General features: G+C 45.1%; 6 protein-coding genes across 6 annotated transcripts; 1 reads left to right on the top strand and 5 right to left on the bottom strand.

Annotated features, from left to right (window-relative positions):
• The first annotated feature begins 93 nt into the window (after nt 1-93).
• LOC126559627 (DNA polymerase zeta catalytic subunit) lies at nt 94-10,314 on the top strand. Its single transcript, XM_050215796.1, has 10 exons — nt 94-537; nt 611-2,038; nt 2,103-2,228; nt 2,291-4,214; nt 4,294-4,470; nt 6,373-7,427; nt 7,502-8,075; nt 9,203-9,507; nt 9,566-10,085; nt 10,159-10,314. Exons 1-10 carry the CDS (start codon nt 182-184, stop codon nt 10,297-10,299), a joined length of 6,606 nt encoding a protein of 2,201 aa, XP_050071753.1. The 5' UTR covers nt 94-181; the 3' UTR covers nt 10,300-10,314.
• On the bottom strand, nt 4,676-5,717 carry LOC126558789 (trypsin-1-like). Its single transcript, XM_050214857.1, has 2 exons — nt 5,104-5,717; nt 4,676-5,022 (listed from the first exon to the last, which is right to left on the bottom strand). Exons 1-2 carry the CDS (start codon nt 5,632-5,634, stop codon nt 4,747-4,749), a joined length of 807 nt encoding a protein of 268 aa, XP_050070814.1. The 5' UTR covers nt 5,635-5,717; the 3' UTR covers nt 4,676-4,746.
• LOC126558827 (chymotrypsin BI-like) lies at nt 8,115-9,037 on the bottom strand. Its single transcript, XM_050214902.1, has 3 exons — nt 8,675-9,037; nt 8,456-8,608; nt 8,115-8,389 (listed from the first exon to the last, which is right to left on the bottom strand). Exons 1-3 carry the CDS (start codon nt 9,035-9,037, stop codon nt 8,123-8,125), a joined length of 783 nt encoding a protein of 260 aa, XP_050070859.1. The 3' UTR covers nt 8,115-8,122.
• A 734-nt stretch (nt 10,315-11,048) lies between the features above and the next one.
• Nucleotides 11,049-11,695, bottom strand: LOC126559289 (uncharacterized). The gene is made up of 2 exons (XM_050215421.1): nt 11,581-11,695; nt 11,049-11,434 (listed from the first exon to the last, which is right to left on the bottom strand). Exons 1-2 carry the CDS (start codon nt 11,673-11,675, stop codon nt 11,050-11,052), a joined length of 480 nt encoding a protein of 159 aa, XP_050071378.1. The 5' UTR covers nt 11,676-11,695; the 3' UTR covers nt 11,049.
• A 1,100-nt stretch (nt 11,696-12,795) lies between these two features.
• Nucleotides 12,796-14,177, bottom strand: LOC126557964 (uncharacterized). The gene has a single exon (XM_050213893.1). The coding sequence runs from the start codon at nt 14,175-14,177 to the stop codon at nt 12,807-12,809; it is 1,371 nt and encodes a 456-aa protein (XP_050069850.1). The 3' UTR covers nt 12,796-12,806.
• Nucleotides 14,178-26,500: 12,323 nt separating this feature from the next.
• On the bottom strand, nt 26,501-27,517 carry LOC126559956 (G kinase-anchoring protein 1-like). Its single transcript, XM_050216117.1, has 2 exons — nt 27,308-27,517; nt 26,501-27,244 (listed from the first exon to the last, which is right to left on the bottom strand). Exons 1-2 carry the CDS (start codon nt 27,485-27,487, stop codon nt 26,501-26,503), a joined length of 924 nt encoding a protein of 307 aa, XP_050072074.1. The 5' UTR covers nt 27,488-27,517.
• Nucleotides 27,518-27,773: the final 256 nt, after the last annotated feature.

Raw genomic sequence — 27,773 nt, 5'->3', positions numbered from 1 at the left:
GAAATTAGTGCATTTAGTGTATAGCGCTTGGTTCCTCGCATAGAGATGTTTTTGTTTGCGAAGAATTGTTGAAGAATCGTCCCAATCGCTGAGCGTGAAAAGATTGCCGCTCAAAAAGTAGCGTACCGAAAACTAAGGTTATGTTATTGGACGCCACAGTATAGGTATTTTGTGTTTCGAGATGGTGCAGCATAAAAATCAAACGCTGATTCGCATCGTGAGTGTGGATCATTACATGAGCAAACCGGATGCACAATTTGATGCGTGCTATTCTGATTTCCGTGGTGCGGAAATAAAGCAAGTGCCGGTCATACGCTTGTTTGGCTCAAACTCGGAAGGCGCGCATAGCTGCGTCCACATCCATGGGGTGTTTCCATACTTTTACATCCCCTACGATGGTTCCATTGCCGACAAGCTGGCACTGGACCAAAAGATCTACCAGCTTGCCTGCGCTCTTGACAAAGGTTTAAACGTTTCGCTTGGACGCTCCTCATCCCAAGCGAAACACATCTTCAAGATAGTGTTGGTGAAAGGAATGTAAGTACCGGTACTGCTCTGCTTCTGTGCAGAGATTTACATGTATCTCTAATCATCCTTCTCTCCTTTGCAGTCCCATCTACGGCTATCATCGTAATCCGCATCACTATTTCAAGATCTACATGTACAATCCGTATCTGGTTCGCAATGCCACTCAATTGCTGATGAACGGAACGATCCTTTCGGGAGCGTATCAGGTTCACGAAACCCACATACCGTACATTCTGCAGTTCTTCATCGACTACAATCTTTACGGGATGAGTTTTTTGGAACTAAACACGAAAGGTCTACGTCAGCGAACGAATGATGCCGACACCGATAGCAATATTCCACCGAAAATGTCCACGTCCGAGTACGAGATAGACGTGCGTGCATCGGACATTCTGAATCGAGAGCCTGAAGACAAGGACAAGGACAGCGGAGAATTTGCTAACCCGGGCATTGCTTCCATCTGGAAGGACGAACAAACACGACGCTTTTTACTCGGTTTGGACCAACCGGAGCGCATGAATCTTTCACAGGACAGTGGACTAGTGCAAGAAGTAGTCACTGAAAGTGATCGATTCTACCGAGCACGGCTGCTGGCAAAGCTTCAGTCGAAGGACCAAACTCCCAGCTCTGCTTTGGAGAATCAACGTAAGCAGCCCATCTCGGCCTATCCATCAGAGGCAGCCGAAGGCGACATGTTGTTGGACGCATCACACATAGAGAATCACGCACATCCCAGTGCTGGACACAGCAATGAGAGTTTGTACGATTCTCAAATAAGCTATCATTTCGATGCTTCGGCGGTGATGGTCGATGAGGAGAAAATCATATCCATGTCACAGAATCCGGATGCAACGCTCGGAGAGGAGGATTACAACATGTTGGAAATTATGCGAAACCTCGAAGAGCAGGAATCGAACAACATTGAGAGCGACTGTCTGTTGGCACCATTGACCCAGCAGTCGGGCGAAAGTAATCGCATCATCATTCAAGCCAGCTTGAACTTATCACAAGCTAACAAAAAGCTAAACGCTTCCATGTACGGAGATCTGGAGGCAATTTGTTTTATGTCTGATGCGGTAGAGCAGCGTACGCTAGATCCGGATGATGTTAGCTTTGATTCGGATGATGAATTTCTGTTAGACTTTTCTCAAAAGCAATCGTGCGCCGGAGGCAGTGCACTTGTGGCCGAAACAAACAAATTCTTCAGCGACTGCGACGACGACCTGTTGTCCGGAGGGCTCATCCCACAGTTAGACGGTAACGATGATTCCTTCAAGCCCAGCTCTTCTAAGCGATCTAGACTGGCTAGACAGGCGACGCCATCGCCCACCAGCTCAGCGGCTAAAAAAATATGCATTGATTTAACTCAACCTTTGGCGAGAAAATCTGTGACGCCGCGTAGAGTTACGTTCGCCGTGTCCCCAGAGGAAAAGAGTAATGAACGTGCCAAGCGTGTACTGAAGGAGTTTGAAGAATCGTCACCGAACACACTGAAGCCATTTGAAATAAGGTAAAACAACTCATCTTTTGAATTCTGGTTCTGTTTCTAAAACGCTTTTCTCTTGCATTTTTAGGATTCCGAAATTGGGGCTGATTAAGAAATCTATTCTGCACACAAACCGAAATCGTACCTCGCCGAAGTCTGGTACATCCCCAAAATCTGGTGAATTCCCCAAAACGATAAGAAACCTTCACGTGTGGTAAGCATCAACAGTAGAGGCACATTATTCGCAGTATTGTTAAAGTTTGGTCCCATTTGCAGCGTAACGAAATTGGATCCATCCGCTTACAATACAAGCCGTACAGCGCGTCCAAACGCCAACACGAGTGATCGATACGAACTGGCTCGAACGTACGACCTGGTCCACAATTACGATCCGATGGAAGGTCCTTCCACACCGAAATCAGAGCGCGTGCGGCGAAAAAGTTCGTCCTCCTACGGGAAAGGCCAGCCAAAGCCGAAGATGATGAAGCTGGATGACGAGCAACAGATCGAGCTGATCCTTTCGGAAAGATTTAGAAACATCGTACGCCTTTCTCCAAAAGTGCTGATTAAACCGTTGCTCCTAAACGAAAAGGTGGCTGTCAATAGCGAACTGTCATTGGACGTATATTCATCGCCAGGCAAGGCGCGTCCCGAAGATGATGACCAGCCAACTGACAAGGCTGGCGTTGCAGAAGCTTCTGAGGAACAAAATTCGACTCGGTCATCCCCAACGGTCGAAGTTGCCACACAATCAACTGAATCTAAAGAAAAAGGTGCTCCAACAACTGATTCAGATTCAAGTTCGGACGCTGTTACAACTCCACCCCAACAGCAAAGCGAACAAACGGTGGAAAGCGATGGAATGGATGTAGAATTTTCGTTGCCAACCAACAGCGATCATTGCGATACGGATAACGAACTCACCAACGCTTCGAATGGCCAGAACGTGGAAAAATCAGCGGAAGATAAAACCACACACCTGGACGCAGAAATATCTATTTCGGATGATGATTGCGACGATATACAGATGATCACACCAAGTCTATTGGAAGAAACTGCCATCGCGGGTCTGTTCGAGAAGAATGATGGCGCTTTGCTAGCTACGATCGATTTATCGGATGACGAGAGCCAGAAACAGACTGAGCCGACTGTGAACATCAGCACACAACTGGATGGAGTTGTTGAACTGATGGACGAAGGCCCGGACGAGCAACAGCAGCAACCTAAAGCCACGAATAATCCAGTAGAAACTGTAGAATCGGAAGAAGATAATCCGAACATAGAAAGTTTCTGCGAACGAACGCTTGTGTGTGAGCTGGACGAAATAGTCACCGATTCCGACGATAGCTGCCTTGCTGAACCAACGGACAAAGGAAACGCGGCTGAGGACAATCAACCCGTCACCATATCGTTGGCTGCGCCGGCACCAACCCGTCAGGATGCACAGCGGGCAATAGATGAGTTTGAAATTCCTGCCATCGTCAATCCGACACCGTTCTATAGCGATCCGGCCGATGTAACGGGTCGGAAAGAAGTCGGTCATACGGTTTTAAACATAGCGGGCAATAGTTTGAACGATCAGGAAGAATTTACCAGCACGATTGCAGGTCTCGGATCGCTGAAGCAAGTACGGTACGATAATCTGCAGCGTACGTTCGGGAAAAACATCGACGACGTGATAGGACCGATCGGACAGACTGGTCCCAATTCCGATCGAATGAAAGAGTTGCTAGCCTCGGAAGGGTCTGTCGTGATTAGCCCAGCAGAACTTCCACCAAATCGTGTCGAAGCGATCGCTTGGATTGATAACCGATGTCGACAGCGGCAGGACGATGAACCAATCGTGACCATTGAATCGGACAGTCCTATAAAGGTGAAGACGGCGGAAACGATCATGGCACTGGAGGATGTTGGTGCTGCTCAACCGACCAGCCTACCACCAACAAAGATTGACATTGAATCTTCACTCAATCTTAGCGTGTTGGTGGGACAAAGCGAAGTGACCACCAATGGAACAGGCGCAAAAAACCTAGCTTCGCAAACCATGACAAAGAACTGTGTAAACGCAACGGACGATAAGGACACAAACGGGACGACTAATGGTTCCAAGAATATGGAAGTGGATAGTGTGACTTCCCAATTTAACAAACCTCCAACTTTGGAAGATGTCGCGGAAGATGATGTCGAAATGTCCCAGGAGGTCGGTAAATAAAGATTCGAAACGATTGCGCATTGCTGTCGAACACAAACTGATACTAGTGTTGGGTATTATTTTGCAGGAACAAGTACAACTAGGTCAGGAAAATCCCGCACCTTCGCCCAGAATAGGCGCGTCGGATCAATCGGACATAATTGAACAAAGCAATGCCGACATCTCGACGGCCACACCAGTCGACAACACGTTCGGGTACAAGGTGGGGTTCGAAAACTTGCAGGACGCCAAAGCCAAGTGTGAGGTAAGTTGAATCGACTTGTAATGCTGCATCAAGCGATCGCGACCGGTGGTGCTTCATTGTTTTAAATGTATTTTTGTTTTTGTATGTATGTGAGTTTTTTGGTGTACCAAATGTATTAACCTGTTTGTCCACATTGTACAGATGTGTTGATTTTAGCCTAATGCCAGGATTAACTGTAGACGAGGGAACGGTACCGCCAGATAGATTAATTCTTCATTTCAAGCCTTTATTCCACGCACTGTAACGCTCATCGTCGTCAAATACAAACATTGTAATTTAGTTGTTGAGTTTATCATTGATCCAGTCAATAAAGTACGAAACACGAACGAACACTCCCGGGTTTCTGTAACCACCGCACGGAATGCCTCCCCAGGAAACGATGCCGACCTGCACGATCTCGTCGTCAGTTTGCACCAACGGGCCGCCAGAGTCTCCCGAGCAGACGCTCGAGCTACCTTCCATCGTACCGGCGCAGATGTTACTGTCCTCGATCAGTTCCGTTTGGTAAATTTCACGGCACACGTCCAGATCCATGATGGGCAGAGTGGTTTTCTGTAAAGAGCGATCAAACCAGACGAGATTTAAATATCGTATTTTGCCGAATGGCGACTAAGAATGCTTCGCTGAACTTACCATCAGAGTATCCGGGTAGGACGGGAACGGCGTGAAGGAGGTCGATCCCCAACCGCTGATGGTGCAGACGCCCGTCGGCATTGCGTTCGGTTCCGGCAAGCGGACCAGCTGCACCTTACGATTCAGTTTGAACGGCTGATCGACGCGGAACACAGCAATGTCGTTGGGTCCAACTCCTCCAGCGTAGTCCTCGTGCACATACGTCTCAACAATACGACGACGCTGTACCGCTGCATCGAACTGGCTGAAATCGTGCTCTCCGGCAACGGCTTCAGCGAAACCGTCGGGAGAAATAGCGCTCGGTACGCAATGGGCAGCAGTCAGTACGAACCGGGCCGCAATCAGCGAACCACCGCAGAAGTGGAATGGTTCCTCGCCTTCCTGGTTGAAGTTCCACTGCAGCGAGATCTGATAGGGAAACTCGTGCGGGATCGCTACCTCGCCACCGACAATCTTCGGTCGCGATGGTTTTGCTGCGACCAGAGCCGCCGCCAACGTAAGTGCGATTGCTAGACGAAGTACTGTTGCCATTGTTGCGTGCCTTGCTGCTACTGCTGCTGGGTGTCGAATCGATTTGAGCCGAATCGTTGAACTGATGGATCCAGTAAAGCTGGTAGATTATTTATACCAGTTCATACCTACAACCCGAGAATACTCTGCTGGGACATACGCCTGAAGAGGCGTAAGGAATTCAAGAGATAAAACTACCACTCTCATTTTCTGTGCAAGCACCACGTGGCTTTCCCCGGCGATGACGCTAACGTTCGTGTGTCCATCAGTGGCATTGTCAAGTGTTTTGTTTCAAACTGGTTAAAGGATTCGAGATCATCTTGAGAAAAGCCCTTCTCTACTCAAGACACCTATTTTAACAACATTCACGAGCGCTGGGAATATCCACGGAGGCTTAATCATCGTCCTTATCTATCAATTGATGCTACTGGGTTATTTGTGTGCTTTCTGAACTATTGTCACGTTTTTGGTACAGCTTTGAGGGTATAATGGCTTTGGTTTTTCGTTTGTGCTTATTTGTCTTTTGTTTTTACATACATTTTGTGATTTGAATATGATAACTATGGGGCGTTTTGTGATTGTCGCTTTCCAACGTTTTCTCCTTCTCTCTAGCAGATTCCGCAAGTTTCTCTTTAGTTTCGAAAACATTTCCTATGGATAAAAGAAAGTGGTGACACGTTGAATTCTACGTTCGCGATTCGTTGGTGCAGTTTATGATGACATTCTAATGATGCTTTCTTCTTTCTGGAACGTTTTCAGTACAATTATCTGACAATAATGTCGATCGAAGTGCATGTGAATACTCGGGGCGACTTGCGGCCAAATCCGGGCACTGATCCTATTGCAGCGATTTTCTACCGCATCCATAACGACGTTCCTTCGGACCATCCGAAGGCATCGTCCGTCTGTGGCATCATACTGAATCGCGACCAAGCGCAGCTATCGTGTGCAGCGAGCGAAGCTGGCGATGGTAAGATGTGCTTCAAGTACAACCAATCGCCAAATGTGGCGGACGTCGTTACTGTGTCCGGAGAACTGGAACTGTACGAAAAGTTTCTACTGCTCATTTCCTTCTGGGATCCGGACATATTTACCGGGTACGAGATCGAATCCGTATCCTGGGGCTACGTAATCGAGCGTGGCTACGCGCTAGAAATTAATCTAATGAAGAAGCTTTCCCGCGTCCCGTCCGTGGACAAGGTGCATGTGACGGAAGAGGAACAGCGGGAACTGCTAGAGATGCATGATTACAGTGCGGGCCTAAAGATTCCTGGCCGTATACTACTGGATATTTGGCGTCTGATGCGGCACGAGATTGCTCTCACGTCGTACACGTTCGAAAACGTTGTGTACCACGTGTTGCATCGCCGTGTACCGAACCATTCCTACCGACAGTTGACCCGTTTGTGGAACAAATCGTACAGCCGCTGGATAGTGCTAGAGTACTACCTGGAGCGTGTGAACGGAAACTTTGACATACTGAATCAGCTCGATCTGATTAGCCGAACCGCCGAGCTGGCCAAACTGTTCGGCATACAGTTCTACGAGGTACTGTCCCGTGGGTCTCAGTTTCGCGTGGAAAGCATGATGTTGCGCATCGCCAAACCGAAAAACTTTGTATCCGTTTCGCCCAGTATCCAGCAGCGAGCGCACATGCGTGCACCGGAGTACTTGCCACTGATCCTGGAGCCAAATTCGCGCTTCTACGCCGATCCGATGATTGTGCTGGATTTCCAAAGTCTGTATCCGAGCATTATCATTGCCTACAACTATTGCTTTTCGACCTGTTTGGGTCGTATCGAGCACTTAGGAGAGTAAGTATGAAACATCACGTGTATCACGGTGCGTCTGTTTGCCTCCGGATAGCTAACGCTTCATCGTTCCTTAGGGACACAACGTCGTTTGAGTTCGGCGCATCGCAACTACGTGTTCCTCCAAAGATGCTGAAGGCACTGCTGGATAAGAATCTTGTCACCTTTTCTCCTTGTGGCATTGCGTTTGTAAAGAAACGGGTACGCGAGGGAGTACTCCCTCGGATGTTGAGCGAAATCCTCAACACTCGTCTGATGGTGAAAAAATCGATGAAGCTTCATAAGGACAACACCGCCCTGCAACGGGTGCTTCATTCGCGTCAGCTCGGGCTGAAGTTGATCGCGAACGTGACGTACGGCTACACGGCAGCCAACTTTAGCGGACGCATGCCGTGCGTCGAAATTGGCGACAGTGTCGTGGCGAAGGGACGAGAAACGCTCGAGCGAGCGATCAAGTTGGTCGAGTCAACGGAACGCTGGGGAGCAAAGGTAGTGTACGGCGATACTGACTCACTATTTGTGCTGTGTCCGGGACGAAGCAAGGCGGATGCGTTCAAAATTGGTGCCGAAATAGCTGAAGCGGTTACGAAAGAAAATCCACCACCAGTCAAACTGAAGCTAGAGAAAGTCTACCAACCATCGATACTGCAGGTAAGTAAAACTTTACTAGATGTTCTTTTTGAAAAACATTTTTTTATTCAATTATCTACGATCGCACTTTGTATCCATTCGTAAAAGTGTACAACACTCGTAAATACGATCGGGTACGTCGCCAGGCACGGTTTTTCGCCGAAAGAAGCGACGCCAATCTGAACCTCCTCACCGTCCATGGTTACCGTTAGTGGGCCGCCCGAATCCGCAGTACACGCGGAAACATTCCGAAATCCACCGGCACAAACCTGACTCCTATCGATTCTCCCATTCCATTCACATTCTTCCAGCGTGCGAAGAGGCATCGTAACTTTCTGCAAGTGTATAAAATCATGTGTTAGGGACGGGTTTTCAATACGTTGATGTTTTGGGTCTTTTACCATCAGCTGATCTGGATAAATGTCGACCATGGTTTTAGAAATCGAACCCCAACCGGCAAACTTTGCGTGCGTCTGCAAGATAACTGTGTCGCTCGTTGCCAGTCTCATTGTTCTAATGTTGCGGTTCAAGTGCAAAGGTTCCGAGAGGAAAATCTGCAAAAAAGATGTTTTTTTTCTATGATTTTTTATTCCTTGCCACTCAGTTCCCATTCCACTTACCACTGCGATATCATTTTTAACCGTAACTTCATTGTACGACGGATGCTTAACGAACCGCGTCACATTTCGTCTCTGTGCTCCGGATTCTTCTTGGGCGATGTTGTTCACACCGGCGACGATTTCGAACCATCCGTCAGGGGCGAGATCCTCCATACAGTGAGCTGCCGTTAGAATCCATTCACGGTTCAGGATCGAACCGGAGCAGAAATGCTTTGGACGGGAACCATTGTTAAAGTTCCACTGTAAAGAAACCTGATACGGGAACTCGTGTAGATTCGCTTCCGTTCCCTCTATAATGGGCGGACGGATCGAGTGTCCGAGTGTGATGATGGTTGGAATGATAATAAAAAGTAATCGGCTCATCGTTGTGCTATCGAAACGAATCACAAAAACAAATCTGCTCGCCATATTTATAGCCGGCGCTTCAGTGCGACAAGTGGCCTTATCCACACGTGTTGCACTGTATCTTGAGTTTTGTTTTCGAAGGACTTATCAATGAACTGATTGCAATTGATCGTTCATCCACAGACGAAGAAACGCTACGTGGGATACATGTACGAATCGGCAGATCAAGAGAAACCGGTGTACGAAGCGAAAGGTATCGAAACGGTCCGCCGCGATGGATGTCCCGTTGTGGCAAAGATGCTCGAGAAGGTGTTGCGCATACTGTTCGAAACGTGCGACGTGTCGAAGGTGCGGCAGTACACTTGTCGACAGTTTACGAAAATTCTCGAGGGACGCGTCAACCTGCAGGACTTTATATTTGCGAAGGAATTCCGGGGCGAAAGCGGTTACAAACCGGGGGCGTGCGTACCAGCCCTAGAACTGACGAGGTAGTTGATTAGTTGTTTCCTTAAAAATAGCACATTTTCATCCACGCTTCCCTTGCAGAAAATGGAAGCTAACCGATCCACGCCGTGAACCTCGTCAAGGGCAACGGGTACCGTACGTGATTGTCAGTGGTCCACCCCTCGTGCCCCTCATTCGTCTGGTGCGAAGTCCGGATGAACTGCTCTCGAACGAAGGTCTCAAAATTAATGCCAATTACTACATTACGAAGGCTATTATTCCACCCCTGAACCGATGTCTTCTGCTAATCGGCGCGGACGTAAACCAGTGGTACAATGAGCTGCCTCGCAAGACGCTTATGTTACACAATACCGGTGGAATTGGAGGTGGCGGTTGTGTTGCGTCGACCAACAAGCCACCGATAAGGAATGCGTCCGATCAACAAATGCATAAAAAAGTTACTATCTCACAGTACTTTTCGACCACAAACTGCATCGTGGACTGCGGCAAACAGACGCAACAGGGAGTATGCAGAGACTGCCGCCAGAAACCTCAACGAGCGTTGGTGCATGTGATGAACAAAGTAAACAAACTGGAACGGAAACTTGAGCTCACGGAGAAGGTCAGTTTAGGATGTTTGTTTAGATTATCAAGAATATATGTATATTGCTGATCTTTCTCTCCTTTCTACGCAGATGTGCCGATCGTGCTGTCAGCGTACGTTTGAAACGGCCTGCAGTTCGCTGGACTGCCCGGTAATGTTTTCGTTAAATCGACGCACGCTGGAGCACAAGCAAGTGCAGTACTATCGGGATCTGATCGCACAGCTGTTCTGAGAAAATAGTAATCGTTTAACCGGTAGGTACTTAAAATAAATCCAAAGTTCCCCAAGCAACGTTAACTAGCAGCAGGTGTCGAATTAGTGACAGAAAGAACATTAACTTTTATTTATCATTAAAAGGCATTTGTTACCAAATAATCTGCTTTTCCCTCCCCCTATATTGCCATTAAGACACAAAGGCACAAACGACGTGCATAAGCGTGCTTAAGTCAACTGCAGCTGATAGCAGCTGATAAAATACAAACATCGCTCGGTTCGATTCGACGCTTCTTTACTTCTATACTTATAGGTAAACGCTATAGCACCAACGATTGATTCCGAACGGTGTGCTCTTTTGACAGGTAGATAACAAGACGTAATGCTTCCTGTATGTCGTCGTTACCTGAAAGACGCTTAAACACTTGCTGACTGTGCGTTGCAAAATTAGCTGCTCTCATGTGATTGGCTCGCAATACTGTGTGGTGTGGATGGTTCCTGATGACTAGACGGGTAGAAGGCCTGTATTCGCGGTAAATGAAGTAGCTGCCCGAATGGTAATGTCACAGAAGCTTAGCAGTAAACTCGGCGGTGGCAGTATACGTGCGCGATGATAGATGATCGAAGTTTTAGGTCACGATCGAAGAACAGGTGTTCTTCGTGTGGCGTGAAGGTGAAGTTGATCGCTCAATCATTCGTTGTGTTAGTACGCTGCAAACGAAGTAAAAGTCTCTGGGTCAAATGCAAATGCTCAAGTATGATCGAAAGCTCATGACTTACGGGTTCTGTTATCGTACCGGAATGATATCTCCTCCACGTTCTCCACATCGTCCCACAGCTCGATCGATTCGACCTGATCGAGCGGCAACTGTACCGAAAACTCATAGTCCGGCGGATGGTCCACACTGTTAACGAACATCTTGATACAGTCTTCGTGCAGTCGGAATATTACGCGAAATGTTTTGCTTCGATCCACGTGCCAACGGTTCTCGAACACTTCCTCCTGCTGCCAGTGAAGATTCTTCCAGTTTTGCACCACTCGGCTGGCGTTGCTTGCATCGTCGTAAATCGTTTTAAAATGGTACAAAATGAAGGACGGTGTATCGTGCTCCGTTTGATGGGGTGGCCGCGGAAGGCAGAAATTCACGGAAAAACTATTCACGCGTGACGTAATGGCGGCAATAAAAAGGGAAGCAAAGTTATTTCCGTCATTAGAAAATGGGCGAGCATGTGGTGGGGTAGGCAATTTTCCTCCCTTATCTAGGATCTCGCACGACTGTGGCCCACTTTACAAACTTACCTTCTTGCATCGTTGTGCAGCTTGCCTCGTATCAGCACTTCATCACCATTTTCGGGAGTTTTCGGGAATTTGGCCGTAAATGGACGTTTGGTCATATTTGCACCGTACTACAAGAGCTAAACTTCGAAAAACGAACGAATGCACTTGGTCCTGGTGGGTGGTGGGTGGTCGAAAAGTACTTCCTGGAATTTTGCAAAATGCGCGCTCCGCGTCACGACAACTGAATGTAGTGCGTCCAGGTCCGTTGCTATGCAATCCGCGTGTGAATGCCGCGAACGAAGCGCGACCGCACCGTGAGTGTTGTACTTGCGTTGCGAGTGCGCTGTAGTTGTGTATTTGTTTTGAATTTTCCGCTTGCTTGGTCGCTTCCCCCGCCACTCGGTGCGTTGGTGTAGCTGTTTCTTTTAACGAAAACGTCAAAACAACCCCTAGCTTTAACGAAACTGGACGACTGTGGATGGGAGCAGTGTTGCCAGTTTGGTGTATAAATTTAAAAATGTGATGGAGAAGCCTGGTACTTGTTGAAATCATTACCGTGGTGAATGTTTTCAAGCTTGTCGAAACTGTTTTATATTTTATTTCGCATTATTGAGGATTTAAATACTAAGTATTAAATTTCCTTTTACATTTAGCGATACATTTCTTAAGGGTAAGGGTTGTGGTAGACGCAACAGTCGGTGAGGTTTGACGCAGCGGGCAGGACCGGTGTTCAAATCCCATCCGGTTTGTTCCACCGCAGTGTGGACTACGTGGTATCTGCGTGTCTAGTAAGCCATTGGATGGCCGTTATGACCTATAAAAGGTCGTTGAGCCAAGAAGAAGCAAAGAGTATAAACCAATAAATTTTGTTTTCTTTGGCAAACCTCTGTTGAAGGAACTTGCCCAATTATGTAGTCCAGACGAAAGAGTAAACGAACGTCAAGACCTAGAAATTTATTTTTAAAACAGATATGACCATTTGGACCCAGGGTATGTAGCAGTTTCACATTCATTGTCTTCCATAGTTGGTGCTTTTTATGGTGTAGAAATAATGATAAAAGTATTTCCTTGGCCCTGGAAGCCTTCAGTTGAAAAAAAAAAAAAGATGAGTCATGTGCGTTCTCTATACATTGAATTTATTTATGAATAGTACGATAAGAGCTATAATGCAACCAGAAGCAGAGATATTTAAATCGTTAAACACATCCCCACCGTTCACTAAACATTCTGTTTTCCCTCAATTTTATTTAATTCTCATCGACTGCAATAGATTCCTCGTCGGAGATCACATTCAAATCCACGTCTTTGTATTTACTGTCATCCCCAATCAAATCATCCGTCGATCCAACGGATTTGCTGTCCTGCTCCTGCTCATCGCTCATATTCCCATTCGTCTCATCGTCCGTCAAGCATCGATCGGCGATCTTGTGATTCCCGTTCAAATCCCCATAAATCCTTGGAAGGTTCTGCAGCACATAGTTGGTGCTCTTGATCGCTTCCATCGTCTTGTGGTCGGTAACATCGCCCAAGAACAGTGATCCCATCGGTGGAGTGTGTTGTTCGGTCGATTCTTTGCCCCCGTAGCCAACCTCTCCCGTAACACCATCACCGTCCTCTTGGGGAGCGGCAAGATTAATCGGAGTCGTTCTGGTACCACCAATCGTCCCCGTTTCTCGGGGCTTCGGTACGCTAAATGCTGACCCTTGTCGATCGTTGCCCGTGCCGATGAGCTTCGAGTGTTCGCGCTTGACCGACAGAAGTGAATCATCGGAGCTGTTCGATGAGTTTGATTCTTTTTTGCGATCGTAGATATGTCCCGAGACGCGTAGATCAATGAAGAAATGTAACGGATCGATACCGTACGGTGGATAGAGCGGTGGGTACCAGACGGGTGGTGGTGGTGGGAGTATGAGATCTGATGGGGGCATCGAAGCTGCCGGTGGTTCCTGAATGAGGGTCGTATTATTGATGGGAGACTTTTCCGAAACGCCAGCCGCAGTCGTCGGTGGTTTCGAGTCGTCCGATTTTCGTTCCTGGAACGTTGGTGCTTTGAAGCCTTCGGATGGTTCGAGTCCGTCGGGATATTTCGGTGCCGTGGAGGAAATGTTTCGACTGAAAGCAGACAGTTTGTTGGTCAGCTCGAGAGGCTTCTCCGGCTGGGTAGGCCGCAGTTTGTCATCGACGTCTTTGCCTTCTTTTATTGCTTCCGGATAGTATCGATGCTGGCTCCAGGAGCGTTTGCGAGGCCGACGGGATGATGCCGCTTGCAATGTCAAATGATTTGTAAGATGGTTCGGATGTGGAACTGACTGCTGTGGCTGTTGTTGGGGATGATGTTGTTGCGTAGGCTGCTGTTGCTGGTGCTGATGATGGTGCAGTTGTTCCGATGCGTTGCGCAAACTTTCGTTCCGCTTGTTGGCCACCAACGATCGAAGCATTTCGCTGAAGAAGAAATTGTGCGGACCAACCGCCGGTGAATAGAGATAAGGCGGATTGGCGGCCATCAATTTCGTTACTAGCTCTGAGTTGCGATAGTCTTGTGGGCCGAGACGTTGCTTTGGCTGTGGTTGCATTGGAGCCGCCGGGGCCTGCTGTTGGGTCTGCAATTCTTCAGTCATGTTGCGGTGGATTGAAATCTGGAATCAAATAAGCCACAGAAGGAGTTTGTTTTTTATTATGCAAAACATACTTATTTTGAGGATTTGCAGTAGATCGCTCAAATGACCAATCGATTGCCGAGAGCGATTTCAATTTTATCAAAGCACTCAACTGTGGCCGGGTGTGTTTTCATTTCATTTGAATAAAATATAACGCACGCAGTCGAACCCGAACGAATGGTGTTGAGATAAAAGACGAAGGAACAGTCCACCGGAACCGGAACACATGTGGCGGGTGATATCGCGCAAAGTTCTATCATTGCACAATCCTTTCATTCGTACATCAAACCCTTCGAATGAAAGAACAATGGGTTTGCAAATGAATAAATGCTTCCTCGGTCCCTGGTACCTGGCCGCTGGTGGAAGATAATTTTCATCCCATCCCGGCCAGTACATTCAATATATGCTCAGGAAAACTACAACCGGTGCATTTTTATGATTGACAGCACAGGAAACAGGAAAGAGTCTAACTCGTGGCAGACGATGAGGGGCGTAGGGTGGTGAAACGATTTAAATTAAATTGGTAAATGAGTTTTCTGTTCCTTGTCCACGAACTCGACGATGATTAATTTACCTTTAGCTTAAATTAAATTCTAGTAAGAGTTGTATAAAAATTCTGTCCTTCAAACTACTGATACGAATAAATCGTCATTTTACCATCGTCAGTAGGAGGTTCCGAATGGTTATTCTCCTCCTACTTTTTACGATGTGCTCCATGGAACCGGCACTAAGGCACACTAAGCTCAGCAGTGTGAAAGCAGCGCATACCGAGGCGTATCGTAGCTGAAGAAAATACGAGCAAAAAAATCTCAAGCATAGAAAGTGTCACTCTCGCTTTGCGGTCCAACCAGAAGCCGCTGTTACTCTCGACTACTTTTCCGGCAGCACGAGCGACTTGGTGTGGGACCTTCGGAAGGCTTTTGTTGGGTAGCTCGTTCTACACGGCACGTTGTAAATAAAATACAAAAGTTTCTTTCCATCCTCGCCAACAACAAAACAAAAAACAAAAAGAAAAAGGATGAGGAGTCCTTTAGAGAGGACACCCGTCGGCACACGGCACTCGCAAACCGACAAAGCAACCGTTTTGCAATGCTAATTTTAATTTGCCACGAGTTTCGAAGCGTCAACCCCACGTGCCGCGACGCGTATTTACTTAGCCCAAAAGCGTTGCTGATGATGAGCCCAAAGATAAAGCGTAAAATGAAGTAAAATAAAATAAAACCTCTCACAAACTGTTTGGACTTGTGCTGGTGGTGATGTGGCCCCCCAACCATTGCCGACTTTCCACTTGCGAGGGAATTTTCCGCCGTCGTCGACGTGCAATGGCAGCCGTCGTTTGGTGGTTTCGAGTTAATTTGGAGTTAATTATTTCCGCCTCAGCTGCTGCAACAAGCATTTAAGGAGACGCATTCTTATCACGATACGGCGTAAAAAGTGCGTCTTTCATACCAGATTGGTGGACCAGATTGGGTTTAATTGCAGCAAACAAATCTGAATCGGAAGACATGTTTTAAAGGGGATTTTTAAAGAGGAAACATTAATTCCTCATCGTGCGACTACTGTCCAAATAATTGTAGAAAACAGATTTATCATATTAGAGATCTCGTCCTCGTCAGAAAGGTTTCTCTCAAGATTTGGTCTGTTCGTTGGGATGTTGTTAGAAAAGGGATTAGAATTATTAGAACCAAAAAGAAACCTCCCCGAACCGGACACAGACATCCTCGAGGCGATGAAAACAATGGTCGCTTGGTCGAGCAACGAAGCTCACTTGTCTTCTGTGTGGGCTCAACACCACAAAAGCCCATTATCTTCACACCCAAGACATTCCCATTCCGAGCTCTTGTGGCATGGAAATTTAAAATAAATTTCCTCACTCCATCTACCAACTACCTGTCTATTTGGTTTCTATTTTATTGTAAAGAAAACACTCACTCATCCCCACCCAGAGCGTTCCCATTGTACGGAGACAATTCCTATCACAAGCAGGGACACTGTGCAAACTCAACTATAACGTCTTCATCTCATCCTCATGGAATGGATTTCTATGCCTGGGCCGGTGAATTCAATTTAGAACACACAATTCTACCGATGTACCGATGTCTTGTGCCGTCTCGATTATTGTCAATCCCGAATGTTCTCAGTCCCGTGTGGAGCAATATCTTCCAAGGCGATAAACCATTATTTGCCCATTTCATGTGAAGTGCTGCTTCACATGTGCTGCATGCTGTACTGAGCTGAGATGTGTGTCTGTGTCCCACAAGTAATATAAGCTGAGCTGAATTGGATCGAAACGATTTTGTTTGCATATTAAAAGTGAATTTTACAAACTCTCAAATTTAACAATAAAATTGCGACAAACGCTAAAGATAAACTTGATCTGACGGAGGGCCATAAATATGCAACTGCTGTTTGCTCGCTCATACGCTTTAGCTATTAAAACACAAAACTTTTGAATATTCCACCGAACATATTTGGGCTGTCGGTGCACTAAAAACAAACACCATCAACTGCAATAAAAGTGAAATAAAATGCGTCGCAATCGGTGGACCATCCTTCACTCCCAGACTTGTTCGTTGCAGTTCGAGGGATTTTTGCGTTCGCGTATCTTGTTCGCAAGAAAGTTTTATCTGCAATCTTACAATGAAGCTCAGCAAACAAACAAAAAAACGCATAAAGAAGCATACTGAATCCTTTCCACGCCTTGTTGGAAAAGAAAAACAGAAATCCTTTTTAATCATCATAAATTTATGCCACGCTTAGTTCCACAACTTCTGTGTTCCCGCAGGGCTTTAGCAGCTTTCGCTCATTTTCTTTAATTGTGGTGTGACGCATTGGTGTCCTGGAGTGTAAAAAAAAAAAAAAACTTTACAATTTTCCACCCATAAATCACCCTTCTACACTCGCGAAAATATCATCCACTGTCGGGCTAGCTTGTCTTCGTCGTCGTCGTCGTCGTTGCCGTTGGGTTGTTTGTCATCGTCCGCCGAGCGAAACGGAACGGAATCAATTCACAATTAGGGGTTCTCACATTTGACATTTTCCTTTCCATATTTTGTGAGGGATATTTTAAATCTTTAGAATCTTTTTTTTTTTTTGGCTGTCCGCTTTTCCCTTTTTTGTGGCATCTCTTAAGCAACCGAATTTAAAACCACACTTGAATGCTGAATTCATCATTCCCCCTTTTTTGGTTGGTATCGGATCGCTTCTATTCGATTCCGAGTGATAGTGATTAAAAATTGAACTGTTCACTCATCAGGACGCTTTTCGTCCCTCGGTCCTCTAGAACATTGTTCGGACAGATTGCCAGACCAGATTCGACCCCTTTTTATGGCCTTCACTTGACGCATCCTTTCGTCACCGCCGTAGCCGCAGTGATAAATAAGTGATTGACGCGTACTTTCAACCCCGAATAATGCATGCAAACTCACACACAAACACACACGTGGGCATTCTGGCGGACACATACACAGCAACCATGTACAGTACACTTGTCCTTGCGGTGACAAATTTATGCGAAAGGATAAAATTCAATTACACTCCAAATCGTTCCCCTTGGTCGGTTACATCTGACACAAAAAAGCAGCTAAAACAGACACGGTTAAAATGTACCATCGATGTATGTTGATGATAATGAGGAATTGATAGCTGTCGGAAAGGTAACAGAAGATTTTTTTTTTCAGTAGCAAAATCAGAATCATTCGACTGTTAATGTCTGCAAAATGGACTGCAAAACAAGATTGACCGAACAGTTTTGCATCGCATCGCATCGCAGAACTATTGGCTGTATTATTTGCAGCTTTGCAGGGGCATTTAATTAAAAAAAGGATAATTTGAAATCCTTTTTTAATACTTGATTCATTCAATTCCAAATAAGGAACCACGAATAATTGTAACAAAGGAATTCGGAACAAAATAACAAATTCGAAAGCTGCTTAACAGACACAAAATTGTCTAAAATCATGCTTCGATTTTTTAACAATTCATTTTGCAATAATTTTGCCTAGAAATGTTTGCATTATATTGGTCAGTATTCATAGCAAAGTTGTAAGCTAATAATATGTCATGAATAAATTTTGCATTCTACGATGATACCATCTGAATATTGAATGAAAGCCTGAAAGTATTGAATGACAACCATTGCAGTTAGCAATATTGTTCTGTTAGATGTTAGAGATTATTTCATTGGCTAACACTTTTAATTTTATAAATCTAGATTTTGGATTCTTAAGAAGAAAAAGAGCAGTTTTATGAAAGAGAAAAATATTAAAGAGTAATAAGAACTTGAACACTACTTAGAGATTACTTTTAGCATAGAGTCCCGTTTAGATCAGTTTAGTAAAGTTCAATTTAGGATTTCCTAGACCGTAGACAATCTATACACCATACTCAACGTCCAAACAACCATCAATCCCTCAATTTTACCTCCTGAATTGCCGATTCCCATGGCAATATCCTTAACTGAACTCACAAAAAAGGGATATCCCATCCAACAGGGCAGTGTTGTGTGTTGTGTGTGGCTGGCAAAACACGTGTTTCAGTCGCAGTAAGAAGACTCGCTGCCCCATCATCCCACACAATAACCCACCCACGGGAAGTAAATGGGAGCAAGGGCACAAGGCCACCGCTGGCAAGCTTCGTTCAGGGTAACATGACTCCCTACACGTCAACGGGATGGCTCATGTGTGTTAACCCTTCCATTAAGAGAATATTGATGTTAGTGGCTCAACCATAAATCAGAACTAACATACAAACGACAGGCGCCAATGGAAGGCCTCACTCCCTTCAACCGTTAGCCTATTGGCTCATAATTGGGAAAGGGAAGTTAGCGTCATTGTGTGTGCCTTTTTTTTTGTTTTTTGTTTTAAAATTCAACAACAATACACCGTTGTGTGGGGTGGGTGAACGAATTACGCGATTAGGAAATTCGTTCGGGACAGAAACGCTCACGCTGCTGCTTATCGGTTGCATTTTGGATGACTGGTAATTGGATCCGCTATCAAAAGATTGTCCGATAATTATGCTGATGTGTGTTTTTTTTTTGTCAAATTTTCGGCACAGTTCTAATGTTTTGGTATAGAATCACTTTAATTACGAAGAATGCAATTAATTGCCAAAATGCGTTCAATCAGCCGGCATTAGTTGCCTGAATTGTGGATTGTTCTTTATGATACAAAAGGTTACAAAACATGATTCCACTTACATCAAACTAGGCTGGTCTCTCTCTCTCGATTGGGACTCGATGTGTACTAAACAATAATTTAATTTGAGTTTTATAACTTTTCTACAGTTCACTTCTCAATAAAAAAAAAAAACAATTTAAATTCACAAACATCACGGAGGAAAAGTTTTCCCTCAAATGCAAGCGATCATCACCCACTGACACAGGAATCGATCACGTTTTCTCGCGTATTCCACCGTTCAAATCACATCACAATCCATCAGCAAAGTCTCCAGCACCGTTACGAAGACCTACGTCCGACCGACCGACCGACCGACCCGTCCGATGGTTTAAAACGGAATGAATCTCTGAGCTGCCACTTACGTAAAATCCTGCCTCACAATCCCACCGCACCCTCTTCCTTTTCCCATCCATTTTCGCTATCCTTCCGTGGAAAACTGGCGCGGAACGCACACACACACACACACACACACACACACACACACACACACACACACACACACACACACACACACACACACACACACACTGCTGGTATGGAGGGGTAATGGGAAGGAGGAAGGATGTTGGGAGGTGTTCCGATTGGCGGGATCCGTTCCGGTGAGATGCGATGAAGGAAAATCACACCGGCAAACAAACCGCAGCATTTTCCCCCGTTCCTTCCCGATCGTCCCACTCCTCATCTACCCCTCACCGTCGCCCCCAGTACCAATCGTTTTAAAATCCCGAGCAAAATACGAGAACCATTCTAACCCACAGCTCAAAGCCGTAGGAACCGTAGGAAAATAAAGTATTCCGACCGCGTGGACGGCAAGCGCAAACCAAGAGTGAATGAGCGAGAGAGAGAGAGAAAGAGTGGGAGATATTTTGAGAGATTTTCCCGTGAATAGCGCGCGCATTTGCATCCTCCACCTTGCTCCTAGGTGTTTGGGATATTATGGGCGAACGGAGGCGACGGCAGCGTACAGAACACAATAGGACGAACCGAGCAGAATAACGTCATTGTGGGACACCCTGCACACACACACACAATCAGTGCTGCACACAGCAGCAACTGGTGAAACCGCAGCAGCAGCAGCAGCAGCAGCAGCATGCCATGACTTCACTTGGGAGATGGAAATACAGTGACGGACAGAAATTTTCCACATCCATCTCTTCAAGGAATAAATTGCTGCCGAACGGTTTGATGGCAGATTTTCCAACCAAACCTGCCTATTTCCAAGCGCCCATAAGTGTTTGATTTTTTTTTTCCTTTCCTCTAGGAGTTTGCACACTCTTGAGAGGACGCACTTTTCGTCCAAAAAGATTCACTTGCGAGTGGATCTGCGGTTCCGGATGCTTTCAGGTTTTCATTCAAAACATCACCAGCCAAACCCTTCTGCTTCGAGGGATTTGTTGAGCCTTCGACCAGCAAAAACCCTCCCTCCCTCGGTGCATATCGGTATGGCTCGGTGGCAGCTCACTCACAACTTCAACAATCGTCTTCCACCATTAGCCCTCCATTAGCGATACCCTGTGTGTGTGTTCGTGTCTTGTTTTTTGGCCAGTTGTGTTGTCACCGTTACCGATACGACTTGAGCGCAAGGATGAGGTGCATAATTTGAAAAATAGACGGCTGGATGGATGGATGGTTCGTTGGTTGCATCGGCGGAGGGTTTTGGACTGGAGAGATTATAACGGGGACGCAACGAAAAAAAGAAGTAGGCCCATCACAATCGACAACCGTGTGTTCCGGTGACGTACAGGGAACGGCAACTAACGGAAGGATCGCTAACGATGATAACGAGCACGAGAAGCTGAGAATCTATACGTGTGAGCGCTTTCGTCGGTGGTCGGTGGATTTGCAAATTGCTTCAGGGATAGAGATGTCCATCAGAATGTGTTCTAATGGGAGTGGCTTGATTTCAGCGGCGAGTGTTTCATATCCTTTTCGATTGTGATGCAGAATTTAAATAAGAGCAAACTTTGTACCACTCTGGAACACGATATCGCCTGGAAATGTTAAACCTTCCTTCACGAGTTTAATAAAAAATCTGAACTCATTTGTTAGCTTTCACACCGCAATTGGATTCGCTAATTTTAAACCGACAGCCAACAACAAGCGGTCAAATTACCCACCAGCATCAGCAGCAACAGCAGTGACAACTTTCTTCATCTTCTACTTCCACCGCTTGTTGTGGCCACAGCGACTCGTGGTAAGGCGGACAACGTAAATCAACCATCTCAACGGAATGATTTATTACTCGCAGCGCTGTTGGTTCCTTTTGGGGCGGATTTTGTCATGGTTTTTTTTTTTTTTTTGTTGTGGTTGTTTTTGATACTCAGTTTTGCCTATAAATTCCCCCTTTGCTCAATGGCACGTGACGCCCGGGTAGAGTGGAGTGTCCTTTTTCAACCGTTAATTGCTGGAAAGGACAAGTTTACAGTCCGTTTTCGAATAATCTACTCGCTGGTTTTTTACTCTTATTTGCCTGTGTCTGGTGCAATGCAACCGAGCTGCACAAACAATTTTGGTACTTCGAGTCGAACGGCAATTGAGTATGGAGAGCGAAGAGTTGTGGACAGTAAATTTTGGACACACACACACCGAGAGATCGAACGCTTTCCACACCATTCGGAATCGAAATTTACATCCATTCTCGATCTCTCGGTGGACTACCGTGCTTCGATTCACCAATCGGTGCAAGTTTTCTAGTAAATTAAACAAACTCATTCGGGACAGTGGAAAAAAGTAAACAAAACGCACGGGATTATCCTGTCGCATCCGCGAGTGAAAGCAGTGCGGAAAAATTCATTTCGAATCTGAACGTTGCAATTCACATTTTTCTTTTTAATTTGGTGACGAAGCTTTTCACACCATCCAACGCCATTCAATTAATCTTGCTCAGGCGTCTCTCGATTCGGCCTCTTTTTAAATCAATTATGCATGATTGATGTGTGCGTCCAAGCAGCAGCATGGTTGTGTTACAGCAAACACGTGGGAAATCGCCGAGCGAGACAAACGTTTTCCCGCCACCGACTGTCAGTTTGGCTCTTCACAAAGTAGCCCGTTTCTTTTGCGCACCTTTCGGAGTGTTTTCCGCTTTGCTCTGTTTTTGCAAATGATAACCGGAGCGGTTTTCTAGCTTTTCTACGAAAACAAAAAAAAAAAACAACTACACGGCGCGCGGTCGGGGTCTACACGTCTAAAAGCAATTTGCGGACAATTTCATGCTACAAATCTCCCATTATGATTTGTCGGGCACGAGGAACCGCTGAAGCCAATGCAAATAAGAGAAGGAATGAAAATTGGGCAAACAGAACGGTTGCTACTGTAGCAAAATGGAATTTTTGTGGCTATTTTTCTGTTTTTAATCCTTTTTTTTGTATCAAATTTCGTTTAATTTCATTTAACGTTTCTTCAGTAAGAGTTTGTTAAATTTTTCATTGTTTTTACATAATTTATAGAAACTTCTTTTAAAACAATATTTTTAACGCTTCCGCTTCCAAGGGAACACTCCGTCGAGTTTAAATTAAAAAATCAACGCTAACAACTTCCTCCATTTCGGCTATTTCTGGTTTCTGGCTCGGAAAATATGCTTCACTTCCCTAGTCAGCCTTAGCTCCCGATGGCATTTGCGATACGATGACTACTGCTACAACCACTGCACCAGCAGTCGAGGAATTCATCGTCAAGGCATCAACATCGTTATGCGATGGCCACAATTGCGATGTGGTTTCATGCAAATGGTAACATTTTTTGTTTTATTTCCCCTCCAACGAGGGTTTTCCTGCCCTCAAGCGCTGCTGGACTCATTTGTTCCGGTGTGTCATTCGTTTTTCCACACTAGCATCCCTTTTTGGAGCTTCTTGGAGCCATGTCCGTCCACGTGACGACAACTGTCACTTGGTTCGCACTTTTCCGCTCACACACACACACACACACACACACACACACACACACACACACACACACGCAACACACTCACCCAACCGGTCATGTGCCGAGTGGAAAAAAAAAACACTTTCCCGGAAAAAGGACACACCGTGCAAAGCCTCCCGGCTCCCGTGTTGGTGTGTTGAGAGTGTTGAAAATGAAGCGATTTTTTGTCCCCTTGAGAATCATGAATATTCATCGCAACTTCTCGCAGTGAGAAAGAACAAATAAAACGTCTGACAAAATGTGGAATAGATTCATTTGCCGCTCTTTTTTTTATTTTGTTTAATGTCACACTCCATAAAAAATGTCCCTCCTACTCATGGCCAAAATCCTCCGTTAGCGTCAGGTAGAGAGAGTCAGAAATTGGCGCCTCATTTCCATTAATTTAAATTACTTGATTGAAATTGATTCTTCTCATTTTCTGCTCACCACACGACGAACGCTCGTCAACCGTTGAGGCGGCATTCATCAGTCAAGGGACGAAAAAGAAACTCACGAATATTGATGGCAAATCTAAACCATCGCTTGGGTAAAGTTTTCGGTGGAAATCAACAAAGAAAGAAAATGGATGAGTAGAGTCTCCCTGAAGGAGGCAACAGCGACGAAAAAAAAAAAACGCATCTCATTTATCTGCAATCGTTGACAATAAGAGAGACGTTGGGGAAGGTGTGGTTGGCCGCGGTGACGATTATGGTGCTTCCGTTGGGGGATAATACCTTTTCACTTACCTATGCTGTCGAATCAGAATAAGTGCTCGTTAACTGTGAACGTGAATTTCCCTCCAAAGGATGGGCCGGATCGTCCTTATTGTCATCTCTTTGCCTAGCTCTATTGTGGGACCACATTTTCCATCATAAATCATAAAACGATGATACCCCGTTTTGAAGTGAAAAACCATCGGAAGAAAATTATTTCCGCCGTTGTTTTCTAGCTCATGGAATTCGGACTATTTTTAATTTTTTTTTTTTGCTTATGTGTGTGAAAAATAGCTCCAATCGGATTCATTTCAATCATATCATTAGAATTGGAAACCAATATACACGATGGATTTTTTTGTGTTATCTTCATTGTTTGTTGGGTGTTCTTTGTGCTATCGATTTTCCCCAGCGGAATTGAAAAGAAGAAAAAATCGCACTTGAATGCATATAGTTTTTTTTCCTCCAGCTAGATCACTTTTCCGCACATAAATTTCCACACGAAGGATTAAATCAAACAAACGCCATCGCTAATGGAATAGAATCAGGATAAAAGAGTGCTTCACCGTAAAGCATATAAGCTCCACCAACCACCACCTTACATGCGTTTGTGTGTGCGTGTGTGTGTGTGTGTGTGTGTGTGTACAGGGGTGTGCAGGGGTACGGGTGGAGATTTCATCCGCCTAAGAGAAGCAACAAAACAACAGAAAAACTCCCAATATCCTTTTTATCCTTACTCCTCCTCCCCAACATAGGTAAACATTGTCTCCATACACATTCACCCTCCCTTCGAACCACGTGTTTCCATCATTTGAATCTCGTTCTGTGAACGCGCAAACAAACCGCACATGCACGCGTTACAGGTTTTTGTCTGCACGCCAACACAAAACACCCCGACTGGCCTGGGAGGAACGTACCGGGTGTAGAGCGAAAAAATCGCCCCTTTTTCCTTCTGCCCCTCCGATTCCAAGCGGCTTACGGGTTTCATCTGTTTTCAATTGTTGAGACAACTTACCACCCTCCCCCCACCACCTATCGGTGGGAGGTGGATATGGGAAAAGGAAGGGGTCGATGATAACGAAACAAGCGGAAAGCAGTTCCACTAGCTGCGCGCCATACGTTCGCAGTATGAATTGAAATAATCCCCATCTCATCTAAAGCCTAGCAACAGATTTTCACTCATTTTCCACTCTTGGAATGGAGCGTTTGTGTGGATGTGGTGATGGGGTTTCCTTCTTTTTTTTTTCTTCCCCTCCCCCAGTATGGCCAAGCTGGGAAAGGAACTGTTCGCGGATTGTTAGAGTTTATCATCTTCGTAGAGGGTTTTTTTTTTGTTGTTATCACTCCTTCCACCAACGGACGGGAAATCTGCTTTGATTCCCACCGCTCAGGAAAAAAATGTGTATTGTGTGTTTTCTGTGGTTGGAGTTTTTGAGCTGATCCGTAGGAAAAACATAAATTGGGACATTGGATCTAGGGTAATAAAGGAATGTGTAAACAGGTGATATCGAACCAATACACACACACACGTGTTAGGTTATATTGGCTGAAATGAGACTCACCGGATGAGGATTATGAGTCCTTATTGACTATGAAGATATTGGTAGCAGCTGTTTGAAATCATGAAGATAGCGAGATATTTGATTTTTCTTAAACGGAGTCTTGCCTAGTTGTATGACAACTTACTAGCTGGAGTCCTTTAAACCACGGGCAAAATTGTCTTATATGACGGACGTATCAACGCCATTACTCCATCTCAATTTATTTATACAATATCAGGGAGCGAACCTTAATTACATGATGAACCCTCCGGAGATCGGACAACGCGTTGAGACGACGGAAGTCACTGGTTTCGCTAAGGAGTGTTGACCTTTTTTTCCTCAACTAGCCAGGAGAAATATTTAACCGTGGGGCTGGTTAAATAGGGCCCGGATAGCCGGTGACGATTTCTCCTAAGTCTTCTGACGGAGGGGGGAAGCACTATTGGTGTGCGACACCGACATCCGTAAAGAAGGCAAAGGTGAAACTTCTCTAGAATCTGAAAGAGATTTATTCAAAGACTTGGTAATGGTAGTAAAGGGCTTTAAGACTATTCTATACACCATCACCTAACATGTGATGTTCTTCATTATCATTCTTACAGGGCCCCGAAATTGATGACAATTTTAGATAACTTCGCCTTCTTTTTCGTGAAGATTTCAACTGTAGTAGAAGCCTTTCGTGAGACTGATTATTTAATAATTCATGAAAGAGCTATTTCCACAGCTAAGAACTCCTTCAACTGATATGTGACCAGATCCCCGTCTTTGATAAAACAGTACAAAAATCAATTGATTAAACGAATTTTATTTATTATTCAGTACAAGAACATTAAACTCAAAATTTATTGCTACAGACATAATTCTTCATTGGAGATCTTCTTGAAAATGCAATGGAATACTGACATAAATTGGGAAATCTCTTCTTTGTTTCAATCAAACAGATAGTTGTTCTAATGTTGTATTCCGCGATTGGTCGGTTTTTCCTTTCCCTTGGACTCTTGATTCGTGCGAGACTTGGCTTGTTCCAACTGCCCGTACAGCGCGGTCATCTCTACCGTCATATCTTCCTGTACCTTTCGTAGCTTTTCGATTTCAATCATCAGCTCCGTCTTCTCTTTCATTTCTCCATTCTTCAGCATTGCAATTACCTTTCTGTATCGATCACGGAGAAGCGCAATTTCTTCCTTTAAGTTCAAATTTTCAACTTTAAGCAGATCTAATTCGCTGAGACATGGTTCCGCCGCCGGGGAGCTATCCTTCTTTGGAGATTCTTTGCCGTGTGCCGATTTGGAATTGTTTTGTTGTAACAGCGTTTTCATCTGCTCCTTGTTGAGTATTTGTTTAGTTTCGAGATCGATTTGTTCGAAGAACGTGTAATTTCTATTATACTCTGCCTCCTCCTGTTGGCGCTTTTTCTGAAGCTGCTTTTCATTCAACTCCTTGCTGACTTTCTCTTGGAATTCTTGTAAGGATAGTGTTTTTGGTTTTTTGTCTTTGGCTGCTGACTGTTTCGATTCTCGTTCCAACTGATTATACTTTGTTTTGTTTGCTTCGAAATCAAGCTTGGAAAGGAGTAGCGCTTGCTCGAGATCGCTCATGTACGATTTCTCTACCAGTTCCGTGTCCTTCTGCTGCCATTTGGACCACTGCTCCTCCTGTATTGTATCGTTCGAAGGTTTAGCCTTTTGTGGTTTCTACGAATGAAAGAGTTTTAGAGAATTAAGCCTAGCCTAAGTAAAAGAAGCACACAAACTTACTGGTTTAGGTTTTTTCGTTTGCTGTTGAGGTGTTGTTTGTTGTGTAGTTGAGTTTTTCCCTGCAGTTTGTTTGGGTTTGGTGTTTGCAGTGGCTTTGGATTTTTGCTTCGGTTTCCTAAACCCATCGTCATCGTCTTCGATTTTCAGTCCAGCGAATCTCGAAGGGACCACCGTAAACATGGTAGCACAAGCGTTTTATCAGCCAAAATCGTGAAAATCCTATAGAAACGGAGGGAAAATTGTATCGTCTCGAGTACAAGTTCGTTTGCTGATGTTTTTTTTTTCACAAAATGAATGCTGGAATCGAAACCGAGATGTATATAGTAAACAACAACAGAAAATACATAAATACATAAATGCATCAAGCATACAAATTGATTGCCCGATTCATATTCGATGATAATGCTTGGTGGCTTCATAAGAACATGTTTTTCAATTGATACGTGTCGAAAAACAGTTTTTTAAT

Source organism: Anopheles maculipalpis, chromosome 2RL, assembly GCF_943734695.1.
Source record: "Anopheles maculipalpis chromosome 2RL, idAnoMacuDA_375_x, whole genome shotgun sequence".
Classification (NCBI taxonomy): domain Eukaryota; kingdom Metazoa; phylum Arthropoda; class Insecta; order Diptera; family Culicidae; genus Anopheles; species Anopheles maculipalpis.
This window is presented reverse-complemented; position numbering and strand designations above follow the sequence as displayed.

Coding starts and splice junctions, on each gene's coding strand:
- LOC126559627 (XM_050215796.1), top strand. CDS start 182: ATGGTGCAGCATAAAAATCAAACGCTGATTCGCATCGTGAGTGTGGAT. Junction 8,076..9,202: donor ACCAACCATCGATACTGCAG/GTAAGTAAAACT, acceptor GTTCATCCACAG/ACGAAGAAACGCTACGTGGG. Junction 10,086..10,158: donor AACTTGAGCTCACGGAGAAG/GTCAGTTTAGGA, acceptor CTTTCTACGCAG/ATGTGCCGATCGTGCTGTCA.
- LOC126558789 (XM_050214857.1), bottom strand. CDS start 5,634: ATGGCAACAGTACTTCGTCTAGCAATCGCACTTACGTTGGCGGCGGCT. Junction 5,023..5,103: donor CCTACCCGGATACTCTGATG/GTAAGTTCAGCG, acceptor CGCTCTTTACAG/AAAACCACTCTGCCCATCAT.
- LOC126558827 (XM_050214902.1), bottom strand. CDS start 9,037: ATGAGCCGATTACTTTTTATTATCATTCCAACCATCATCACACTCGGA. Junction 8,609..8,674: donor TTAAAAATGATATCGCAGTG/GTAAGTGGAATG, acceptor TCTTTTTTGCAG/ATTTTCCTCTCGGAACCTTT. Junction 8,390..8,455: donor TTTATCCAGATCAGCTGATG/GTAAAAGACCCA, acceptor ATACACTTGCAG/AAAGTTACGATGCCTCTTCG.
- LOC126559289 (XM_050215421.1), bottom strand. CDS start 11,675: ATGACCAAACGTCCATTTACGGCCAAATTCCCGAAAACTCCCGAAAAT. Junction 11,435..11,580: donor CTGCACAACGATGCAAGAAG/GTAAGTTTGTAA, acceptor ACGCGTGAATAG/TTTTTCCGTGAATTTCTGCC.
- LOC126557964 (XM_050213893.1), bottom strand. CDS start 14,177: ATGACTGAAGAATTGCAGACCCAACAGCAGGCCCCGGCGGCTCCAATG.
- LOC126559956 (XM_050216117.1), bottom strand. CDS start 27,487: ATGTTTACGGTGGTCCCTTCGAGATTCGCTGGACTGAAAATCGAAGAC. Junction 27,245..27,307: donor AAACGAAAAAACCTAAACCA/GTAAGTTTGTGT, acceptor TTTCATTCGTAG/AAACCACAAAAGGCTAAACC.